The sequence below is a fragment of the Natrix helvetica genome (assembly GCF_964273705.1).
Source record: "Natrix helvetica genome assembly, chromosome: 1".
NCBI classification, from domain to species: Eukaryota; Metazoa; Chordata; class Lepidosauria; order Squamata; family Natricidae; genus Natrix; species Natrix helvetica.
The window spans coordinates 30,088,684-30,108,962 of NC_138548.1; the positions used below are offsets into that span (position 1 = coordinate 30,088,684).

Consider the following 20,279-nt stretch of genomic DNA (forward strand, 5'->3'; position numbering starts at 1 on the left):
AAAGTCAAAAATAATATGGTATACAACTTTTCTTAGAGGCTTTTCCTAGTCTGAAATCTAATTTCCTAATTCTTTCATATTCTATTTAACAGGTATTTTAAAACAGTGAAGCCTTATGAATTAAACAATAAGGATCTTCATTATTGATTTAAATCTTAGGAAAAACCCTCCTACTATAACACATTCAAGTACCATCAACACATTAATACAGAACATGGAAACTTTGTTAACTGGAGTCAAAGAAGCCAAAAAGGAATGAACACAAGAATTCTCCTGAAAACAAGTAATTCTTAGGAGCATTCCCTAATTTTTCTGGTTCACTTGCAGGAAACTTATATTTTTTATATACAAATGTAAGTAATTAAAAACAAAGTTTCCAGTCTGATGTTATCACAGGACTGTGCATCACAATTTAGCATTATTGCCCAATTCTCTAAACATTTCAATGCATTGCAAACTGGGCTTACCTGGTGCTTTAGAAGGACTTTCTGCAGTCTGACACCTTCCAGATAAAATAAATATAGCCAACTAGGAAGACTGACTACACTAGAGCTAAAAAGGGCATGGTTAAAATATTTGATGGTGCTCAGCATTCAATTATCTGCTGTTCAAGACTGGTGCTGCAAAGGGCAGAAAGTTGGCAAGTTCTTAAATTCAACCATCAAGTGGATGGAATACACTATACAAAATATATCAGGAGATAAGTGCCAGTTTTAAATTAAAATCCTTTATTTTTTCCCAAATACAATTCACAACTTATACATAGTGGGGGAGATGCTCAGACTGTGCAAAATAAGGATGGCCTTCCTTTAAATTTGCTAAACTATCCAGAATGGGTATTCTTCTCCAGAGGGGGACTAGAGGTAAAGTCCTCTCAGATTTACAGTAACTTAAACCGTTTTATAAAATGATCGATTGAACTTAACATATTACATAGTAAGGCAAACTTGAATTCTGAAGGGTTTCCTATCAATAGAAGAATTTTTCCCATGAGTTATTTGGGATCAATCTTATGTTTTGCTTTTATATATTATATACTAATGCTGTCATTGCTGAACTGCCAAAAAGAAGTGATTTGCTTTACATATTGCACTGACAGACAGAAGTACACAGTGTAACTGGTGAAAAAGAATACAAGCTCATGTAGTAGATTTTAAAAAGAGGGAAGAACTCAAAACCAACCTTTGGACACTCCTCTGTCAAATGATTCAGAAAAAAAATAAAACTGCAAGAGATTTGGCTTTTCTAAAATAAAAAAAATAAAGTGAAAGCAGCTAAAGAACAAACATAGTATTGCGGTTTGAAATTCATTTTCAAGACCAAGAACTGAAGACCGAAGCATTTTTAAAACATGGAAGATAAGCATGAGTCCAAGCAGAATTTAAATTCATTCAACTGTTTACAAATAACGGTTCTTTAGCTATTCTAGTGATAATTCTAATTAAATAAAAGTTAATCCAGATTACATTAATTTGTTTGCTTTTTAAAAAGATCCCTCACTCTCTTTAAAGGAAAAAGTGCATCAGACTCCCTTTTAGCAGCTACTCAAAATTGTTCTTTTAAAAAATAGCTTAGACTTTTTACTGTAAGACAAGGGCTTCTTAAGCCCTCACATGGGAGTTCTGTCCAAATGATACATGAAATAATTTATTATCAAATCCAGAATTTAAATAAAAGCCATTCTTGCAAAGACAAAAAAAATCAAGAAAAGAAAGCATGCACTCAAATTAGCAGTGGAGACAAATATACGTATTTCTACAGGCACTGGCAGACGCAATTTAATTGTTACCGTTACTTGATGTAACACACACCCCACCCTACAATACATTTTTTTCATCCACTAATCACTGAGGTACCAATATTTAAGAATGGAAACTTCAATATTGAAAAATAAAACCTAAAGTTGAAGTAATTTTTATTTTCCCCAGGGAAAAAAAAAACTATGGTGAGATTTGTATGAAATGTTAGTATACTTATAGAATTTTACAATTACATTGGCTTTTCTTTCTCTCTTAAAAAAAAAGGTTTTGTTCTGTATACACAGATTCTTGATAAAATGTTCACCGTGTATATAACAGGAGTCAGTAGACTTGCAAATGAAAAGAGGAGCTCTTGGCTACCTATTGGCACATCTTCCTGGTTACCAAGAGGATTTGAAGTCTGAAACAACCTGTTGTAAATTCAGAACAAGATGTGCCATGCCACACAGTGCAACAATTTAGGTGCAATGCTCGATGAGACACTCACAAAGAAGAGCTGTATGGAAGTTATTATGTCCAACTGCAAAGCAATTCCACACAAATTGCATTGAATGCAAAAGATGCTGCTGCCATGTTTGTTGAGAAGAAAAGTCCTCCAATTAACGCAGCCAAAGTTTAAGACGCAATGCATCAACTCCATTTAAATAGTATCTGAACAACCTCTTGTCTCGCACAAAGCCAAGATTTTCATAAAGTTTCAATGCAGACTTGTTTGTGATCTCAGTCTCCAGGACAACCTGAAAAATAAGACATATTTTTCAATGCTTTTAATTTATTTGCAGGACTTATATGGCTGCCTAGGCTCATGTAGATTTTAAGCAGTTCGCAACAAAACATAAAAATACAAACAGAAATACCTTTCCCACCCAGGTGCCCAGACCAAAGATCCCCAACTCAATCTTAGTCCAACGCTTGAGTTCCTAGCCCAAGTTGAGTTGCATATTAAAGTGAAAACAAGCTTCTTGACCAAATGTTATAGCACAGCTTGCAATTATTTATAGTTACAAGTTCCCTAGCATTAAAAAGACATTCCATAAGATTCTTGAACTCTCCCTGGATCCAGGATCCCAGAGGTAGCTCTCTGTGTTTTACTATCAACAATCCTTAGAAGGATTGCCATATATTTATGTTATTTATTAAGGTGTTAACAAATTATGTACTAATGATGCTTACATGCTATTTTGGAAGAATTAGCCTTTTGAAAATTGGAATATAAATTTTTAAAAAAATAAATTAAAAGGATCTACAGTTAGCTCACTATACTCTCAGCGTAATTTTCCACTACTATGCTAGTTAATGACTGCAATAAAATTGATTTAATAATGTGAGTAATGTCTTGTGAAGATAAAAATGGAGAAAGCAATTTGCATGCTGTCCTGAATTCTTCAGAAGAAAGTTGGGGGTAAAGATAAAATAATTAAAATAATAATTTTAGCATATACAAACTTGTAGTTAGATTTTTAGAACAAAGAAAGATCCTGCATTCTTAGAACTACGAAATCAGATAATATCCTATGGCAAAGTTAATCCAATTAAAATGATAAATATTTAATGTGATTATCTCACCTAATACCATACCATACCATTCATGTCAGTTAGGAAGATCACTTTGTGTTACCACTGATAATTTTGACTCACAATGCAATGAGGAAAAGTAAGGCAACTATAGTGATGTTGCTCACAAGAAGTGTTTCCCTGCTGTCCATTCTTCTTGCAGAAAATATTGGAAGGTATGTTTGGTTGGGCAGACAACTAATCCAGAACCAGGCTCTGTTTTTATACTTGCCAGCCATTTATACCGTTTTTCTGGGTTTGATTTTCTGATTTGAAAATTAGTATTTATTGTTTGTAAGTAGTGTTGGTTTCATTGTAATACTTTATTTAATGTTACCTTCTTCTAAAATGCTCTGACTTCTATTTGCAGGGAGAACTGTATAGAAATAAAATATATGGAAAACCCTCTACTTAATAGAGCTTGTGTTTGAATACTGCTCAGATACTGTATTACTGAGCAATCTAGAAGCACATCATTTACATAATGTTAAAAGGAACTGATATTGTGTGGAAGACTAAAAATCAAATATATTTCTGAAATCTATCCACAAAAGAGCAAACTAATAATTGATTTAAGAGAGTGGTGTTTCCAGAATATTTACATCTCGTTGTAACCAAGAAAAAGTGATTAGATAACTGTTAGCAATCACTGGTTTTCTTCACTGAAGTGTTTTTTACAAGTTTTAATGACATGAACTAATGTTACTCCTTGTATTACATTAAGCCATAACAAAGTTTATGATTAGTCTTATTTCAGTTAGTCTGACAATAGTTTGTTTCACAGTGGTTCAAAGTTAGTGTACTCTCAAAAAAGTGACTTATGAACCGACTTTGAAGTTATAACAACACATCCCTATGGTCATTGCAACTCAGGCACTTGGCAATCAGTTTACATTCACAAAGGTTGCAGAATCTTGTCATGGAACTGCAATTTACAACTTTCCCAGCAGGCTTCTGCCAAACAAAGTCAGTTGGGAAAGCCACTTCATGACCATGGATTCGCTTAACAACCATAGAAAAGATTGTTGCATAATCAAATCCAGTCACATGATAATTTGCTTAATGACTGTATCATTTAGCAGCCTAATTTGTGGCCCCAACTGGTCAAAGACTACCTGTACACTTTAAATTCTTGAGAGAAAATCAGAAGTAGAAAGCCACTTCCAAAACGTTGCCAAGAAAACTACAAGGATTTCTCCAAGTAATTGCTAGGAGTTTATCTGAAGGCAAAAAATTGCAAAATCTTCTATTAAATCTAATAGCACAATTATTAATTTTATGTCTAAATAAGTGGCATTATAAGAAAAATACCATGAGTATAAATAAAAGCAGCATCATACGTTTCATTTTTTTCCTAGTAAAAATAGTTAGGCCTAAGGACCGGAAATGCTGGATGTTGCTGTAGAAAACTCTCTGAACAAGTCCTGCCAAATCACCTACTCTTTAAAGAACAATTCAATGCTGACATTCAAGTTTTAATAGTATTCTGAATATTTCTTGCTATCTAGATAATAAAAGAATGTGAATTTCCAGTAAGGCTTCACAAAAATATGTTGTTATGAAGAATCATTTTATAATAATTTTGGCTAGTTTTATTTTATGTTTGTTTTCTTTTTTTTAAAAAAAAAAAGATGGAAGACACAAACTACCTTTGACTTTATTTTTAAAAATAAAGCAAATACAAGTCAAGAAAGGGGAAGTAGCACAAAGAGTTGGAGAAATTGGTAATGTACACATTCTTGATTTTAAGGATGACTAAAGATGAGTTAGTTAAACACATCTCTTCAATTTTAAGGATTTTAATAAACTTATAGAGCAGTCTTCCAGCTCTTTTTATTCCTTCCTTCCCTCAGTTGCTATTGATTATCAAAGACTAGGATATCCCACTAACATCCCCCTGTATGATCTTTCCTCCCTCTGCTCAACTATTACTGCTAACCATGGTTTTTTCCTGCCTCATCCAACCCCACAGCTATTTCTGTGTGGAATCACTGTGTTTTGTCCCACAGCTGCAACTAAACCCCATTTTATGACATATATGAACTGAATCACTTTGGAATGTGTTTTGAGTTTGTACTACCTAAAATCAACTCTTTTGGCACACCATTTTTTCCCAATTATGAATGTAATCATTCTTTTTTATGCATTTGTAAGACTTTGCCTTGAATACTATGTCAAATTCTGGAATCACTTTGTTAAGAATTGAAACAGATCAGAAACAGATTCAGGGAAGATGATCAGAAGATGAGCAATGTTGATGATCAGACGATTTAGAAAACTAATTCTTATAAGATTAAGAGATGGATTTATTTAAACTTGAGAGGACAGGAGTGAAGAAAAATATGATGGCACTCTTTAAATACCCGAAAGGTATATTATTTATGTATTTATTATTTTTAGAAGATTAAATCAGACATCTGGAGTTCAGATGATGAAATAATGAATTCAAGTCACAGAAGGAAGATTCTGATTAAATGTTAGAAAACCCCCCCACCAACCATAAGAGCAGTTCAATTCTGGAACTACTGTATTTATCGGCGTATAACACGCACAGGCGTATAACACGCACCTTCATTTTAAGAAGGCTTAGAGCCGAGAGAGTTCACTGTGCCGCAGACATCCGGGTGTGAGTCCCTCGTCGTGAGATGGGGCCCAGGGAGGCAGTTGGGCCTGCTGATAGTATACCTGGCTCCTCGCTATACTTCAGCGGCCCTGCCCGAACTCCTTGAGCTGATCTCATCGGTGGCGGTTGAGACCCCCAAACTTTTAGTGATGGGGGATTTTAATCTGCCGTCGATGGGAGAAGCGTCTGAGGGGGTTCGGGAGTTCATGGCTTCCATGACAGCCATGGACCTGACCCAGTTAATTCAGGGCCCTACTCACGAGGGAGGCCACACCCTGGACCTTGTTTTTGTCTCGGGCCAGTGGACGAGTGATCTGGGAATAGGGGATCTAGACACTATTCCCCTGTCATGGTCGGATCACTCACTTCTCCGGCTGGACTTCCCTGGTGCTACCCCCCGCCGCGAGGAGGCGGAACTGGAAGGTATTAGATGGTTCCGCCCCAAGCGCCTGATGGAACCGGATAGGTTCCAGACGGAACTTGGGCCACCTCCTGTGGACCTGACCCGCCCCCGAGTGGAGGACCTGGTAGTCGCATGGAATAGTGCGACTACCGGGGCCCTAGACCGGGTGGCGCCTTTGCGGCCTCTCCTGCGGCGACGAACCACCCTGGCACCTTGGTTTACCGAGGAGCTAAGGGTGATGAAACGCCACAAGAGACGCCTAGAGAGTCGTTGGAGATCCTCCCGCTCCGAATTTGACCGAGCACAGGCACGAGCCTATTTGAAGACGTACCTTGTGGCATTAAGAGCGGCCAAACGTCAACATTGCGCCGCTCTTATTGCGTCTGCAGATAACCGCCCTGCCGCCCTGTTTCGGGTGACCCGTTCCCTCTTGTTTGAGAGACCACGGGAAGCCCCACTACAGGGCAGAGCAGAGGAGTTTGGGAATTATCTACAGGACAAAGTCGCTCAAATCCGGATGGGATGGACCCCTTTCAGGGGTTCAGTAGAGACGCCCGTTGCGAGTCTTGAGGGACCGCTTTGGGAGGAGTTTGACTCGGTTGCCATCGAGGATTTGGACAGGTTGCGTGGACGTCTGCGACCCACCACATGTTTATTGGACCCGTGTCCCTCCTGGCTTGTACTGGCATCCTGGGAGGTTACGCGCGACTGGCTCCTGGGCCTGGTGAACGCCTCGTTGGGTGAGGGGTCTCTACCGGCCGCCTTGAAAGAGGCGGTGGTGAGGCCCCTGCTCAAGAAGCCTTCCCTGGACCCAACGGACCTAGTCAATTATCGTCCAGTCTCCAACCTTCCTTTTTTAGCGAAGGTTGTAGAGAGTGTGGTAGCACAGCAGTTCCCACGTCACCTGGAGGAAAATGATTATCTAGACCCGCGCCAGTCCGGCTTCCGACCCGGGCACAGCACGGAGACGGCCTTGGTCGCATTGGTTGATGATCTCTGGAGGGCCAGAGATAGGGGTTGTTCCTCTATCCTGGTCCTATTAGATCTCTCGGCGGCGTTCGATACCATCGACCATGGTATCCTGTTGCACCGGCTAGAGGGGCTGGGAGTCAGGGGCACCGTTTTACGGTGGTTTGGCTCCTACCTCTCTGGTCGGACGCAACGTGTGTTGACAGGGGAGCAGAGTTCGACCCGGAGGCCACTCACATGTGGAGTGCCACAGGGATCGGTGCTCTCGCCTCTCCTGTTCAACACATATATGAAACCGCTGGGCGAGATCATCCGTGGTTTTGGAGTGGGATATCATCTGTATGCTGATGACACTCAGCTATACATTTCCACTCCGAACCACCCCAATGAGGCCGTCGAAATGATGTCCCGGTGTCTGGAGGCCGTACGGGTCTGGATGGATGGCAACTGACTAAAACTCAACCCTTCCAAGACGGAGTGGCTGTGGCTTCCGGCCTCCCGGTTCAACCAGGTGCTTCCATCTCTGGCCATCGGGGGCGTCCAACTAGCCCCCATGGAACAGGTGCGCAATTTGGGCGTCCTCCTGGATGCCCGGCTGTCCATGGACAACCATGTAACAGCCGTGGCAAGGGGGGCGTTCCATCAGGTCCGCCTGATGCGCCAATTGCGCCCCTTATTGGACCGGGATGCCCTACGCACAGTCACCCATGCGCTAGTGACGTCTCGCCTGGATTACTGCAATGCTCTCTACATGGGGCTTCCCTTGAGATGCACTCGGAGACTACAGTTGGTCCAGAACGCGGCCGCGCGGGTGATTATGGGGAGGACTAGATACTCCCCTGTAACACCTCTCCTGCGCGAGCTGCACTGGCTGCCTGTGGTCTACCGAGTGCGTTTCAAGGTTTTGATTATGATCTTTAAAGCGCTCCATGGCACAGGGCCTAGTTATATGCAGGATCGCATCCTGCCCCACACATCCCTACGACCAATTCGCGCACACAGAGAGGGACTTCTCCGGGTGCCGTCCGCCAAACAGTGTCGGGGGGCGACACCCAGGAGCAGAGCCTTCTCTGTGATGGGCCCAGCCCTGTGGAATGACCTCCCCCGCGACATCAGGATTACTTCCGATCTCCGCTCCTTCCGTGTACAGCTGAAGACCCACCTCTTTCAATTATCCGGCCTGGCTCAATCGCAATCGTAATTTTCCCATTCCTCCAAACTGTTTTTTAAATTGTCCTTAAATATTAATTTTTTGGGTTTTTACAATTGGGGTATTTTAAAGCTGATTTTTAACTGTCTATTGATGTAATTTGCTTCCTCCTCCGTGTATGTATGTGTGTTGTGTATATATGTACGTTTGGTGTTGTTATATATTTTTTATGTTTATGCTCCATTGTACGCCGCCCCGAGTCCTACTTGGAAAGGGAGCGGCTAATAAATCCAAATTTATTATTATTATTATTAAGAGGGAAATTTCAGGAAAAAAATTTAAATTTCAAATAAAGAACTTTGAAGCAAAATAAGGGTAGCTCAGAACTTTTTATTAACTTTTAGTCAGGAATCCGGGGAGAGGAGAGACGGCTCACCCATTCTCTCCTCCTCTCACCCACACCCCGCTGTCTAAAGCGCTTCCTTTCGCCCACCCGAGCTCTTCCACGGGCGAAAGAAAGCGTTTTAGTCGGGTGTCCGGGGAGAGGAGAGACGGCTCATCCATTCTCTCCTCCTCTCGCCCACACCCCGCTGAGTAAAGTGCTTCCTTTCGCCCGCATGAGCTCTTCCAGGGGCGAAAGAAAGCGTTTTAGTCAGGTGTCGGGGAGAGGAGAGACGGCTCATCCATTCTCTCCTCCTCTCGCCCACACCCCGCTGAGTAAAGCGCTTCCTTTCGCCCGCATGAGCTCTTCCACGGGCGAAAGAAAGCGTTTTAGTCGGGTGTCCGGGGAGAGGAGAGAATATTCAGCCAGTCTCTCCTCCTCTCGCCCACACCCCGCTGAGTAGCGCTCCGTGATCCTTTTCTGTGCGCCTGGCGTTTAGATAGATAGCCGGATGTTTTAAACGCCAGGCGCCCAGAAAAGCAGCTGCTGTTGGGGCGAAGCGCTCCGCGATCCTTTTCTGTGCGCCTGGCGTTTAGATAGATAGCCGGATGTTTTAAACGCCAGGCGCACAGAAAAGCAGCTGCTGTTGGGGCGAAGCGCTCCGCGATCCTTTTCTGTGCGCCTGGCGTTTAGATAGATAGCTGGATGTTTTAAACGCCAGGCGCACAGAAAAGCAGCTGCTGTTGGGGCGAAGCGCTCCGCGATCCCTTTCTGTGCGCCTGGCGTTTAGATAGATAGCCGGATGTTTTAAACGCCAGGCGCACAGAAAAGCAGCTGCTTTTGGGGCGAAGCGCTCCGCGATCCTTTTCTGTGCGCCTGGCGTATATCGCCTGGCGTATATCGGCGTATAACACGCATACATCATTTGCCCCCTATTTTTCGGGGGGAAAAGTGCGTGTTATACGCCGATAAATACGGTATGTACCTAGAAAAGTGATAGGCTTTAGATACTCTCTTTAGATACTTTCAGATAAAAGTTAAATAGCCATCTATGAGGGAATTTGGATTCCTCCAGTGAGTAAGAGATATAACTTTATGACTTAAATGCTCTCTTCTAACACTATAATTCTATGAATGTAGAGTATTTGCTCTGAAACCCACCATAAACAATGGTTGGTAATGATCTGACACTCATAATTATGGAGTTTACAGACAGTATTGAAAAATTATATCTGATGCAGAAATGGTAGGATCAGAAATATTTTGATTGAGACAACTACGGGTTTATTGGGGCATATTTGGGTTGCTTTGTGTTTTAGATTCCAATCTATCACTATTGACTAACAACTATGTCTTCCACTGTGCCATCAATCTTTTTATAAAACTTCTGATGTTTCTACTGACTCCTATTATTTCTTGGCACCTAATTATTCAATTATGTGGTAGGGAATTGAATGACTTATTGTAATCAATCCATGCTACATTCAATCCATGCTGCATTCAATTTGGTTTTCTTTCTCTTGCAGTTTTCCAGAATCATCTTGTCAATTAGGAGTTGATCTTTTGTCCCTTCACTGTTGGGGTAGTTTCCTTTCTGTTCAGGTGGAAAGAGCTTGTTGGACTGCATCAGCAACACACTAGTTAACAATTTTAAATTTTGCTGTTAAGCAGGTAATTGCATATAGTTACCTGGTACTGCCTTTTTTGCTGGAACTTTCAGGTAGGTTATCCGAGATGTTAGTAACTCTTCAATGTACTTTCTTGCAGTACATTGTTAAACTGCTTGGCAACAAGTGGGTATAAACTAATCAGAAGCTTCAACCAAAATCTATGCAATTCATATTTACCTGGTGCTGACCATTCTTGATCTTCCTTGCTCTTTTCTCCACCATTTCTGCTGTTATTACAAGTTCTTTCATTTCATCTTTTTTTCATTCTTATTCACCTTCTTTAACCAAACTGTGTTTTTGCTATATTTCTTTGAGTTATTCCACATATTCACCCAAAACTGCAGTTTCTTCCTTATCAGGTGCTGACTGATTCACTAGTGTATCACCATTAATGGACTGATAGAAACCTTTCTGGTTGGATTAAAATTGGAGATTCTGCCTATAATTTCAATTCAAGTTTTGTATCTGCTAATTTTCTTGGCTGTTATTTGCTACTTTATTATTTCTAGTATTCTTTCCTTGTTTTTACATGGTATTTCTTGATTAGGTATTATTTAATTTTCTTCTTTGGGTTTTTTTTTAAATCTGTTCTAGCTTACTTGCATCTGATCTCTGTTTGCTAATTTATTTTCCAGCCTGATCTTCTATTTTGGTGGTACACTGTGTGGCTTTTTTTTTCTTCTTTGTTGATTTTGCATCCCAGATATTCAGTTATAACTGTAGATGTGCTGTATATTAGTTGATTTGTTTCATGCAGTGAGCTGGTGCTTATATTTAATATATACAGCATTGGCATCTTTTAATGCTTATGCTAGCTGTTTCTTTGGAACAAGTTTCAATGCAGGCAACCTTATTCTATTGTTTTTGTGCTGTTCTAGATGCTCTTATTCTTTGTTTCAATTCTTCTAGTTCTTTAGTTAGAGGGCTTTGTTCTTTCTGAGGCAGAATAGAGGGTGCCTGGTTTCCAAATAAAAACAATTCTATAGCTGTGCTGGCTTCCTCTAACTGCCAACTCCCCTTAGTCTGCCTTTATAGTCTGAGTTACTTCTGGCAAGGCTTTGATTTCTTTGTCCTCAGTAGACTTTTGCAATTCTTGCAATTCTGCTTCTGTGAATACTTTATTTCATATTATAAACTGATATTGATCTGCTAGCCTCTGTTCTGTTGTTTCTGTATGTTGTTCTTTCCAGAACTGGTACACTCATTTCAAAAATGCTCTTGTTGGACTTAAACTGTAATAACAGATCATTATTTCTTTTGTTTTCAATCACTGTATGTTTGTGATGGGAAAACACCTTTTCTTCCAGGAGTTCTGCAGCTGCTAGCCCTGGTTGCTCAGCCAACAATCCTGAGTCCTGTAGCTTACTTTTCACCAGATATCCAGGAAATCCAACGCCTAGCATGGTCCTTATTGACCCAGATGACAAGGCAGCCAGTACGGGTTTCTGTAATTTACATACCTCATTTTCATGTACTTATATGCCCCAAATATCATAAACGTTTACTATACGATGCAAGCTCAAATCACTACTTCAGGTCATTTATATTATTATCTAGATCTGTTTAGGGTTTTTGCTCATGTAAAGTCAGATTTCATGTCTTTTTCTGCACAGTCCAAAGAAGTCAAATGTATTCTTTGGAGTCCTAGAAAACATTCAGCATAATATGATTTTCTGAATATATTTTACTTAAACTGAAGCCTTGCTTACATAGTAAACTGCAGTTGGAAAAATAGCCTTCAAATGAAACAAGGAAGAAAAACAAAGTTCCTTCAAAGAAACAAAATAATTACCTCATCACAATCTCCTTCTACCATGGCGTAAATAGCTTTCTTAACCAAGTTTGTACCTGGAATACAAAAAAATAAAAAAAATAAAATTAAACTTCAAGTACAAATTATTACAGCATGAACTAGTGTGTCCTGATCTTCCAACACATGCATAATTTAAGAAGTAAAATTAGTAATATGATAGTCTACACATTTAATAAAAATTGTCTCGTACGGGAGAGGGAAGGCAATCCAAACACTCACGTTTTTCATGTTAAGTATAAATGAGATATCATGGCACAACATTCAAAGATCTTATTTAGGATTATTCTTTAGCACTGACAAAAATTTGCATAGCAGTTTCCAGAGGCAGTTTCACTTAACCTGCCACAACATAGTGTACTGTAAAGAAAGGGAACCAATGGGGTACAGAAGTAATGGGGTACAGAACAAGCTAATAAAATCATGCATATTCCTTTCCTTTAATGCAGTGTTCTCAAACTTGGCGACTTTAAGTCCTGTGGACTTCAACTCCCAGAATCCCCCAGCCAGCATAGCTGGCTGGGGGATTCTGGGAGTTGAAGTCCACAGGACTTAAAGTCGCCAAGTTTGAGAAACACTGCTTTAATGGGTTAAATTTCTGTCCCCGGTCTCCTTTTAACCTGTGAATCTCTTATATACAGTGGTGGCTCACAAGAGAAAGCAGCCAACCTAAAGAGAATATGTTTCACAAATGTGAGACTTGTTTGTCTTATCAACATCACTGCAGCAGAACTGTATGAATAGGGTCAGTGATGAGTTCTAAGTGGATATCCACAGAATACGGACTCATGAGCTGCACATAAGTACATGACCACAGCAGAGTGCTTCATTTAAAAAAAATATTGATTACATTAATTGCCACAAAGAAAGGCAATTTTATGCAAAAATATTTACCTCAAAGCAATAGCTAACTGAAAGTACATTACTTTCAGAAGGCTTCAAAAAGATGCAACTGCTATTCTTACCTATGCCTTTTCTTCTGTATTTGGAATCCACCGCTAACATGGCTATATAACCTCTACGAAACATCTTTTTGTGCATGTCCAACTTGCAGACGATTGCACCTACGCACTCATCACCTACCATTGCCTTAAAAACAAAACAAAAACCAAACAAAACACATCTTGTAGGTTAAGGCTAACACACAGTGCCATAAAATCACAATTTTATAGACACATTTTAAAAAAGATCCCATCTTGGAAAATCCCCAAAACTTTGTTAACAGAAGTTTAAATTAGTTTCTTGGAAAAGTAATATTATACTCCTTGGCTTAGATGTTAAGTTGTAAGAGCACAAATATCTGTCCAGACACATGCATAGTGTATTAATTTGCTATCACAAAGGGCTAATAGTGAATAAGAAACTGCTCCAGAATGGATAGATGCATCTTTTTTGTACTCAGGGTGCCTTTCTTCTCTTTATTGCTTTTAAAAAAATCTATGCTATTTAAGAAAGCTTCACAAATCTTTTAAAGGGCTTGTGTAAGAGGCATACAAGTTAGGAAGCTGTGCAAACTACCTTCTGTTTATAATATTTAGTATGCTAAATGTTATCTTTAGCCTGGTTGCCCTGGACCTTACACAGTATTTTATCCAGTATCTCAATGTAGTTTGAATTACTCTTCAGTGATTCTTTTCTATTCTTTGAGAATGGATCTTTTATTTTTATGAGGAACAGAATTATTAAATTCCAAGTAGAAAGTACATAACTGAAATATTGATCGATCAGCATTTCTAATAAGAGCTATATTGGAGCTGAAATAACTGAAATATAAAAAAAAGAAATGGCCTTTGTAATTTCAATAGCCAAAGATTATGAAATGTAGATAAATTTTAAAATATAATTTTTAGTGAGCACATTTTAAATTTTTAGGTTTCATAAAATTATTACTGACAAATCCATTGCATGGTTCTTTTATACATATTGCGAGATATATGTACTTTTCTATATTTTACAGTTGTCAGTTTCAAAATATGTTTCTCTTGGCAGATCTGACAAAAAGTACTAACATCAATTTTTATCCTCCTATAAAAATACATAACTTAGAATGTTGAGATTGGAAAAAGTAAGAACTGAAAAAAAAATGTTGTAAATCCTGACAAAATATATTGAATCTAGTTACAGCTGTAGGTAACATTTTAGTTGAAACCTAACTTTCATTTTTTTCTGATCTACTTTTTGCATTAGGTGCATGCAGTAAAATCAAGAAACATATAGATGGTTAACACAGCTGTTCAACCTGCATGATTTTTAATACGATTCAAGGTAAGCATGTATTTATCATGCTTACAGAACTGATTGTTGCTGCAAAGGAGCATCTTGCTCATACCATGAGTCAAGATTATTGACCATGTTTCATGCAAGTCAAGAATAAAAACTTTATTCTGGAATCTCATTTAGAATCTTAAGGTTCTAAAACACCCATATGTGCCAGAATCCATATTTTCACCTAAAAATGAAGCTAGGTCTAAGTTATGTAGGTAAATTAATCATATCTGCCGAAAATTTGATAAATTAAAGAAATGAGCATTAGATTACGATTAGATCAAACTTAGACTGATCCGGCAATAATTTCTGATAGAAAGGGCAGTGAAGCAGCAATAATAACTGGAAAGATCAATGCCTGAGTATTCCAAACCAGGGTTATGATAATCTACTCCTATTGCTATGAGTGATCAGTATCTGATCCTCGGAAATCAAAGGATTTTTTATGTTCTTCCGAGAAGACAACTCTAAAAAAAGCATTTTGGAATTGCTTCCTAAATATTTTCTAGACATTCCAATTTATATACCTGACTACTTAAATCAAATAAAGTCAGGTATATGCGGCAGACTACCTCCTCTTGACTTATGTTTGTCAATGCACCATCAAGTCCTTAGCTTTCCTCCCCCCCCCTTTTGAAGGCACATTAACCATAATTTATTGCTTTATCCCAGCCATAGAAAAACACAGCAGGCAAATCCATGCAAGAGGGGGAAATCACATATGCCATGTGAAAATCAGACTGAATCAATAATACAAACTGAAAACGGACTGATTTCAGGTTTGTCAGATTTGCTTTTGTATACCAAAAGATATGCATTTAGAATTAAAGAATTGAAGAACTGTGTTCCAAACAGTTCTAAGGAAGACCCTTTAGGACTTTTACTTCTTCTATTCCAATGAGTACATCTGGGAGAGTAACTTTCCAAGTATTCTAAAAACCTTAAAAGTTAAAATCAAAGCTTGCTATTCAAATACTAATACTAGTATTATTACCGATATAATACACATATTGCCAATATCCAGATAATATGTGAATATTTTTGAGCTTTCCGACTATGTTAAAATCCTTAAAAGTTAAAATCAAAGCTAGCTATCCAAATACTAAAATACTAATATGATCACCAATATATTATTAATCAATATTTGAATAATGTTTAATCCAGATAACATGAGGGTGTACCTGAGCAATCAAAAGGTAAATAATTCCTAGATGCCTTGAAAGTAACTTTGGAGGGAAAACTTAATAAGCAAATATTCTCCTAGCTTCTTTCATGTATGTAATGATCTTTGGCCTAGTTTGCAGGCAATCTATAAGCTCTCCTCATATCACATAGGGATATTAGTATTTTCCCAAATCTGTTCTTCATAATATATGGAAAACAATAATTTTGAGCATCAACAAACCATATTCCTTCATATTGCATCCTGGTTTGATGATAGTCCCTACCTAAAAGGAAACCTAGAAGGACAAGTTGCAGCCTTGCTTAACAGAGCATATAAAAGTAACCCTTCTGGTTCTTAATTAACTACAATGCTACTGCATTAACCTTTAACACCCTGCAATACTAGAATATTCATTAATAATCCAATACATCAAGATAACTTTGTTGAAGACTTTGAAGGTTACCAAACATCACTATATCCTCTACACTCATATTAAACTAATAAGAATGGGACTGGCATAATGATTCTCAGTTATTTTTTTAAGTTTTTGCTAAGTAGACAAACATACATATATAACCATTTGTAAACTTTTTTGTCATCTCACTTTTTGTTTTTATAGAGTCAGGACTATATTTAAAAATAAAAATAGAGTTTGTTACATTTCCAACTATTATTTTTGTTCCTAGTTTGCTGTAGAGATATTATGCCAATACTGAAATATTGTACAGCAGTTTGGATTTCTGAATTTTTTTCATGAGACAGCATAGGGGAAAAACTGTAAACTTTTCTTTTAGGGTCTAAGCCATTCATTGCTAGACTGTCCATTCATTAAACAAACCAACAGAAATATAGAAATAGACCTTTCTTATTCTTACATAATAGTTGCTATCTATTTTCATTATTTTGCAAAAGGGAAAATAGATTTCAAATGAAAGCTGTAAATCTGGACATAGCTCATCCAGCTGGGCAAGTTTCCCCAAGGAGATGCCCCTTACAAACATTTATTTATATTACACTGATGTATTACTATACAAATCTTATTTTTTTCATGGCATTCTATCTAACTCAGGCAAGTGTTCGTGTTTATTGTTTCTTTTGCCTTTGCTTCAACACCTCAAATATCCTCAGAATATTTTATCACACTGAAAATTTTTTAAATGACTGTATTAAGGGTCTGTAGACATCACAAATAAACATGTCAAACATGTCAAAATTGAATTTTTTCTTTCAATTTGTAAAGTATTTTAGAGATATTTTAAGACTTTGAAGTAAACATACTTTTTTCCATTGCTTGTATGATACATGCAGTTGTTTAAAAGGAAGGCTGGCTAACCCGATATTTGACTAAGTAGATAGCAATTTAGTCTGCTAATAAGTAATAACAAGAAACACTAACATAATTATCTTTTTAAAAAAGAAATATTTAATGTAGTATGGTAGAATCATTTAAGAAAGCCTCCCTTTTTTCCTTTCAAACTACCCTCTCCTTACAATTATGGTTCAAGATCTATGCTCACCTTTTTATGGGAGAATGAACTGTTTTCTGTATATAGAATCATGTCTATTTAAGACATACAATTTTGTAAGAGGCATGTTGCACATAACATGTAGGCTTTCATCTCTGAAAATAAGTTGCAATTTCAATTTTATACAAAAACATTAAAATTACATAAATGGTACCAAGTTAAAATTGAATACCATGAAGTTCCAAGGAATATTCATATTTAAAATTCCCAAAATGAGTTTTTCAGAAGCATTGTAAGATTGTATTTATCCTAATTTACTTCTCAAACATTTGCTCCACAAATAGAAAACTTTGTACAAATTTCAACTCAAATATTTTCTAAGACATTACTACTTCTGATTTTAACTGGGCAGACATTGATAGAACAAACTCTAAAAACAAACTAATGACAATATAACTCAGTATCCCCAAACCATTTTAAAATAAGCACATGTAATTCCAAATTCCCCAAGCACAATTCAATTTCCTTTATCTTGGGAACAAAATTATAGAGAGATTGGTCTTCAGTTCACACTGTACACGTGGGGGAAAGTTTATGAATAATTCTGCATAATTCAAACCACACACAACTACCTAGTTTGTGTATGATTTATTTCACAATTTGACTACTGGTGAATGACAGATGTGAGAATTTTGCTTACCCTATTAACTTTCTCCATATCACCCACTGCTGTCCATCCATCTCCAACACTGTTCCTTTTACCCTTCAACCTTGCAACACATTTTTAATCATGTCTGCACCCCCAACTTACCAAAAAGCAAAGCTGAGGCCAGTTGTGGATAAAATACCTATAAGTGTAAATGGAGTAGGGTTCAGACAGATCTTTGGTGATCAGTCTCATGATGTCTGGCATCTGTAGCTCGGACTCGTATCGGACATATTGTATTGTGAGGTCCCCTTTCTCCTCCTTCACCTGCTGGGGGGCCCAGGAAGTGTCTGTATGGGAACCCGTGGAGCATTTTTGCAAACTGCAGGTAGAGGCCAAGGATCTGGAGAGAAGTAGCAAGGACTCCTCTTCCCTTTCCAACTCCTGGTCCTCCTCACCTTCCTCCAACTCTCCTCCCCCAACCAGCCCATTCCTGTCCCCAGCAGAGGGAGCAGAAGCATGATGATGGTGGTGGTGGTGGTGTTGCTGCTGGGACTGTGCAGTCCTTGCCTGGGGGCAAGGGACCTGGTGGTGGTTGCTGAGTGAAGATGGGCTTGTCTCCCGTTCCCCTCCCTGGCAGGGATGCTGGGGCTCCTGCCCATGTCCCATTGTTTTGCCAGGAACAGTGGCCTTGCTGTTTTTCTTGCTATTGGGCGGACACTGGTTCTCGTTGCTGTGGCTTAAAACCTTGTCCTTCAGGGAGCTTCGCAAGTGCCGCAAGTCCGACCCAGCGATGAGCCCATTGAGCTGATGGTAGTGGCGATGGGGCTGGCAAACGCGGCGGCGGGGCAGGCTCCCCTCCCGCATGCCTTCCTCCTCAGCTTCCTCCTCCTCCTCCTCCCTCCTGCAGGAATGCCTTCCTCCTTCCTCTTCGTCCTCCTCTTCGTCCTCCTCCTCTTCAGCGGTTCCCGGAAAGGGAGAAAGGAGCGCAGCGGCGGCTCCCGGCGGCGAAGCGAGGAGGCTGCTAGGCCCGGGCGGTACCTCGGCCATGTCCTGAGGAGACCAAAAGGAAGGAGGGAAGCGAAGAGGAAAAAGAGTGAAAGTGTCAGAAAAAAAAGGCCCAACTCTTCCCTTTGCCTTTTCCATTCACACAACCCCACCCGCGTGTTCCCTTTTCCTCCTCCACCTCCACCTCCTCCTCACCCCAAAGTCCCTTCAGCAGCAGCCGCGGCACCTCCCGCTCCCTTTCTCCGCTCCTCCTCATCCAGCGGCCGTAAAGCGCGGCTAGGTTTCCTGTCAGGCCTGGCCGCCGCCGCGGCTCCAGAAGCGGGGAGGAAGCGCGACACTTCGCGCCGTTTCACTTTATGACTGGCCCCGAGGAAGGACTGGGGGAGAGGAAGGAGAAAGGGGTCAGGGGCGTGGCTTCTCGCGAGCTCCTTTCCCTCCGAGGCGGCCGCGCGCGACATCGGATCGCGGCTCGCTTTACGGCTGGCCTTGCCGCTAGGGTTGCTACTGTATTGTCTCTGGCTCCATTCCGCTTGCGGTGGTAGTCAAGAGACTCTATGGTCAGAAAAAAAGGGGAGAACGAGACCGTACTTGTGGTTACTTTCCTGTAATGGAAGGCTCCGGCGACATAGGCGGAGCGGCGCAAGCGCACATCGTTATGAAGCGCGCGACCAGGCGGGAACAAAACTCGAGTGAGGCGAGGGGGGTCCGGGGGAGCGAATGCTGAACGGCATTTTCTATCAGAAAAGGGCTGGACGCAAAGGTCTTCTTGGCAACTTTAAGACTTATTGACTTCAACTCCCAGAATTCTCCAGCCAGGCTGGAGAATTCTGGGAGTTGAAGTCCACAAGTCTTAAAGTTGCCAAGTTTGGGGACCCCTGGGCAGAAATATATCACCAGGGCAGCCTATACAGCAGGGGCTTTTTAAGGAGAGAGAGTTATGCCTTATCTATGGAGGAAGGCTCCTCCTGCTCCCCGAAATATAGTCAGCATGTTTCAACCTTGGCAACTTTTTCAGATGTGTGGACTACAACTCCCAGAATTCCCCATTCTGGTAATCCTCACATCTCAAAAGTTGCCAACTTTGGGAAACCCTGCATTTGGAATGATCAGATTCTTTAATATGAATCAGATGAGACATGCAAGATTATTTCCATATTTTGGGTATGGTCACTCATTCCCACTTCAGAGAAAATTGGAAAGATACCACTCTTTAACAGATTAGCAAAATTGGAAGGGACCTTATAGGTCATCTAGTCCAACCCCCCCTCCCGCTCAAGCAGGAGACCCTACACCATTTCTGACAAATGGCAGTCCAATCTCTTCTTGAAAGTCTCAAGTGATGAAGCCCACATAACTTCCGAAGGCAACTTCTGTTCCATTGGCTGATGGTTCTCACTGTCAGAAAGTT

At 39.9% G+C, this 20,279-nt stretch overlaps 1 protein-coding gene across 1 annotated transcript; it reads right to left on the reverse strand.

Moving 5' to 3' along the window:
• Positions 1-708: 708 nt before the first annotated feature.
• On the reverse strand, positions 709-19,264 carry NAA30 (N-alpha-acetyltransferase 30, NatC catalytic subunit). The gene is made up of 5 exons (XM_081940261.1): positions 19,067-19,264; positions 18,029-18,916; positions 13,287-13,410; positions 12,304-12,359; positions 709-2,497 (listed from the first exon to the last, which is right to left on the reverse strand). The coding sequence occupies exons 2-5, from the start codon at positions 18,911-18,913 to the stop codon at positions 2,360-2,362; spliced, it is 1,203 nt and encodes a 400-aa protein (XP_081796387.1). The 5' UTR covers positions 18,914-18,916; positions 19,067-19,264; the 3' UTR covers positions 709-2,359.
• Between the last annotated feature and the right edge of the window lie 1,015 nt (positions 19,265-20,279).

Coding starts and splice junctions, on each gene's coding strand:
- NAA30 (XM_081940261.1), bottom strand. CDS start 18,913: ATGGCCGAGGTACCGCCCGGGCCTAGCAGCCTCCTCGCTTCGCCGCCG. Junction 13,411..18,028: donor GGCCTCAGCTTTGCTTTTTG/GTAAGTTGGGGG, acceptor TTTGTTTTTAAG/GCAATGGTAGGTGATGAGTG. Junction 12,360..13,286: donor ATACAGAAGAAAAGGCATAG/GTAAGAATAGCA, acceptor TTTGTATTCCAG/GTACAAACTTGGTTAAGAAA.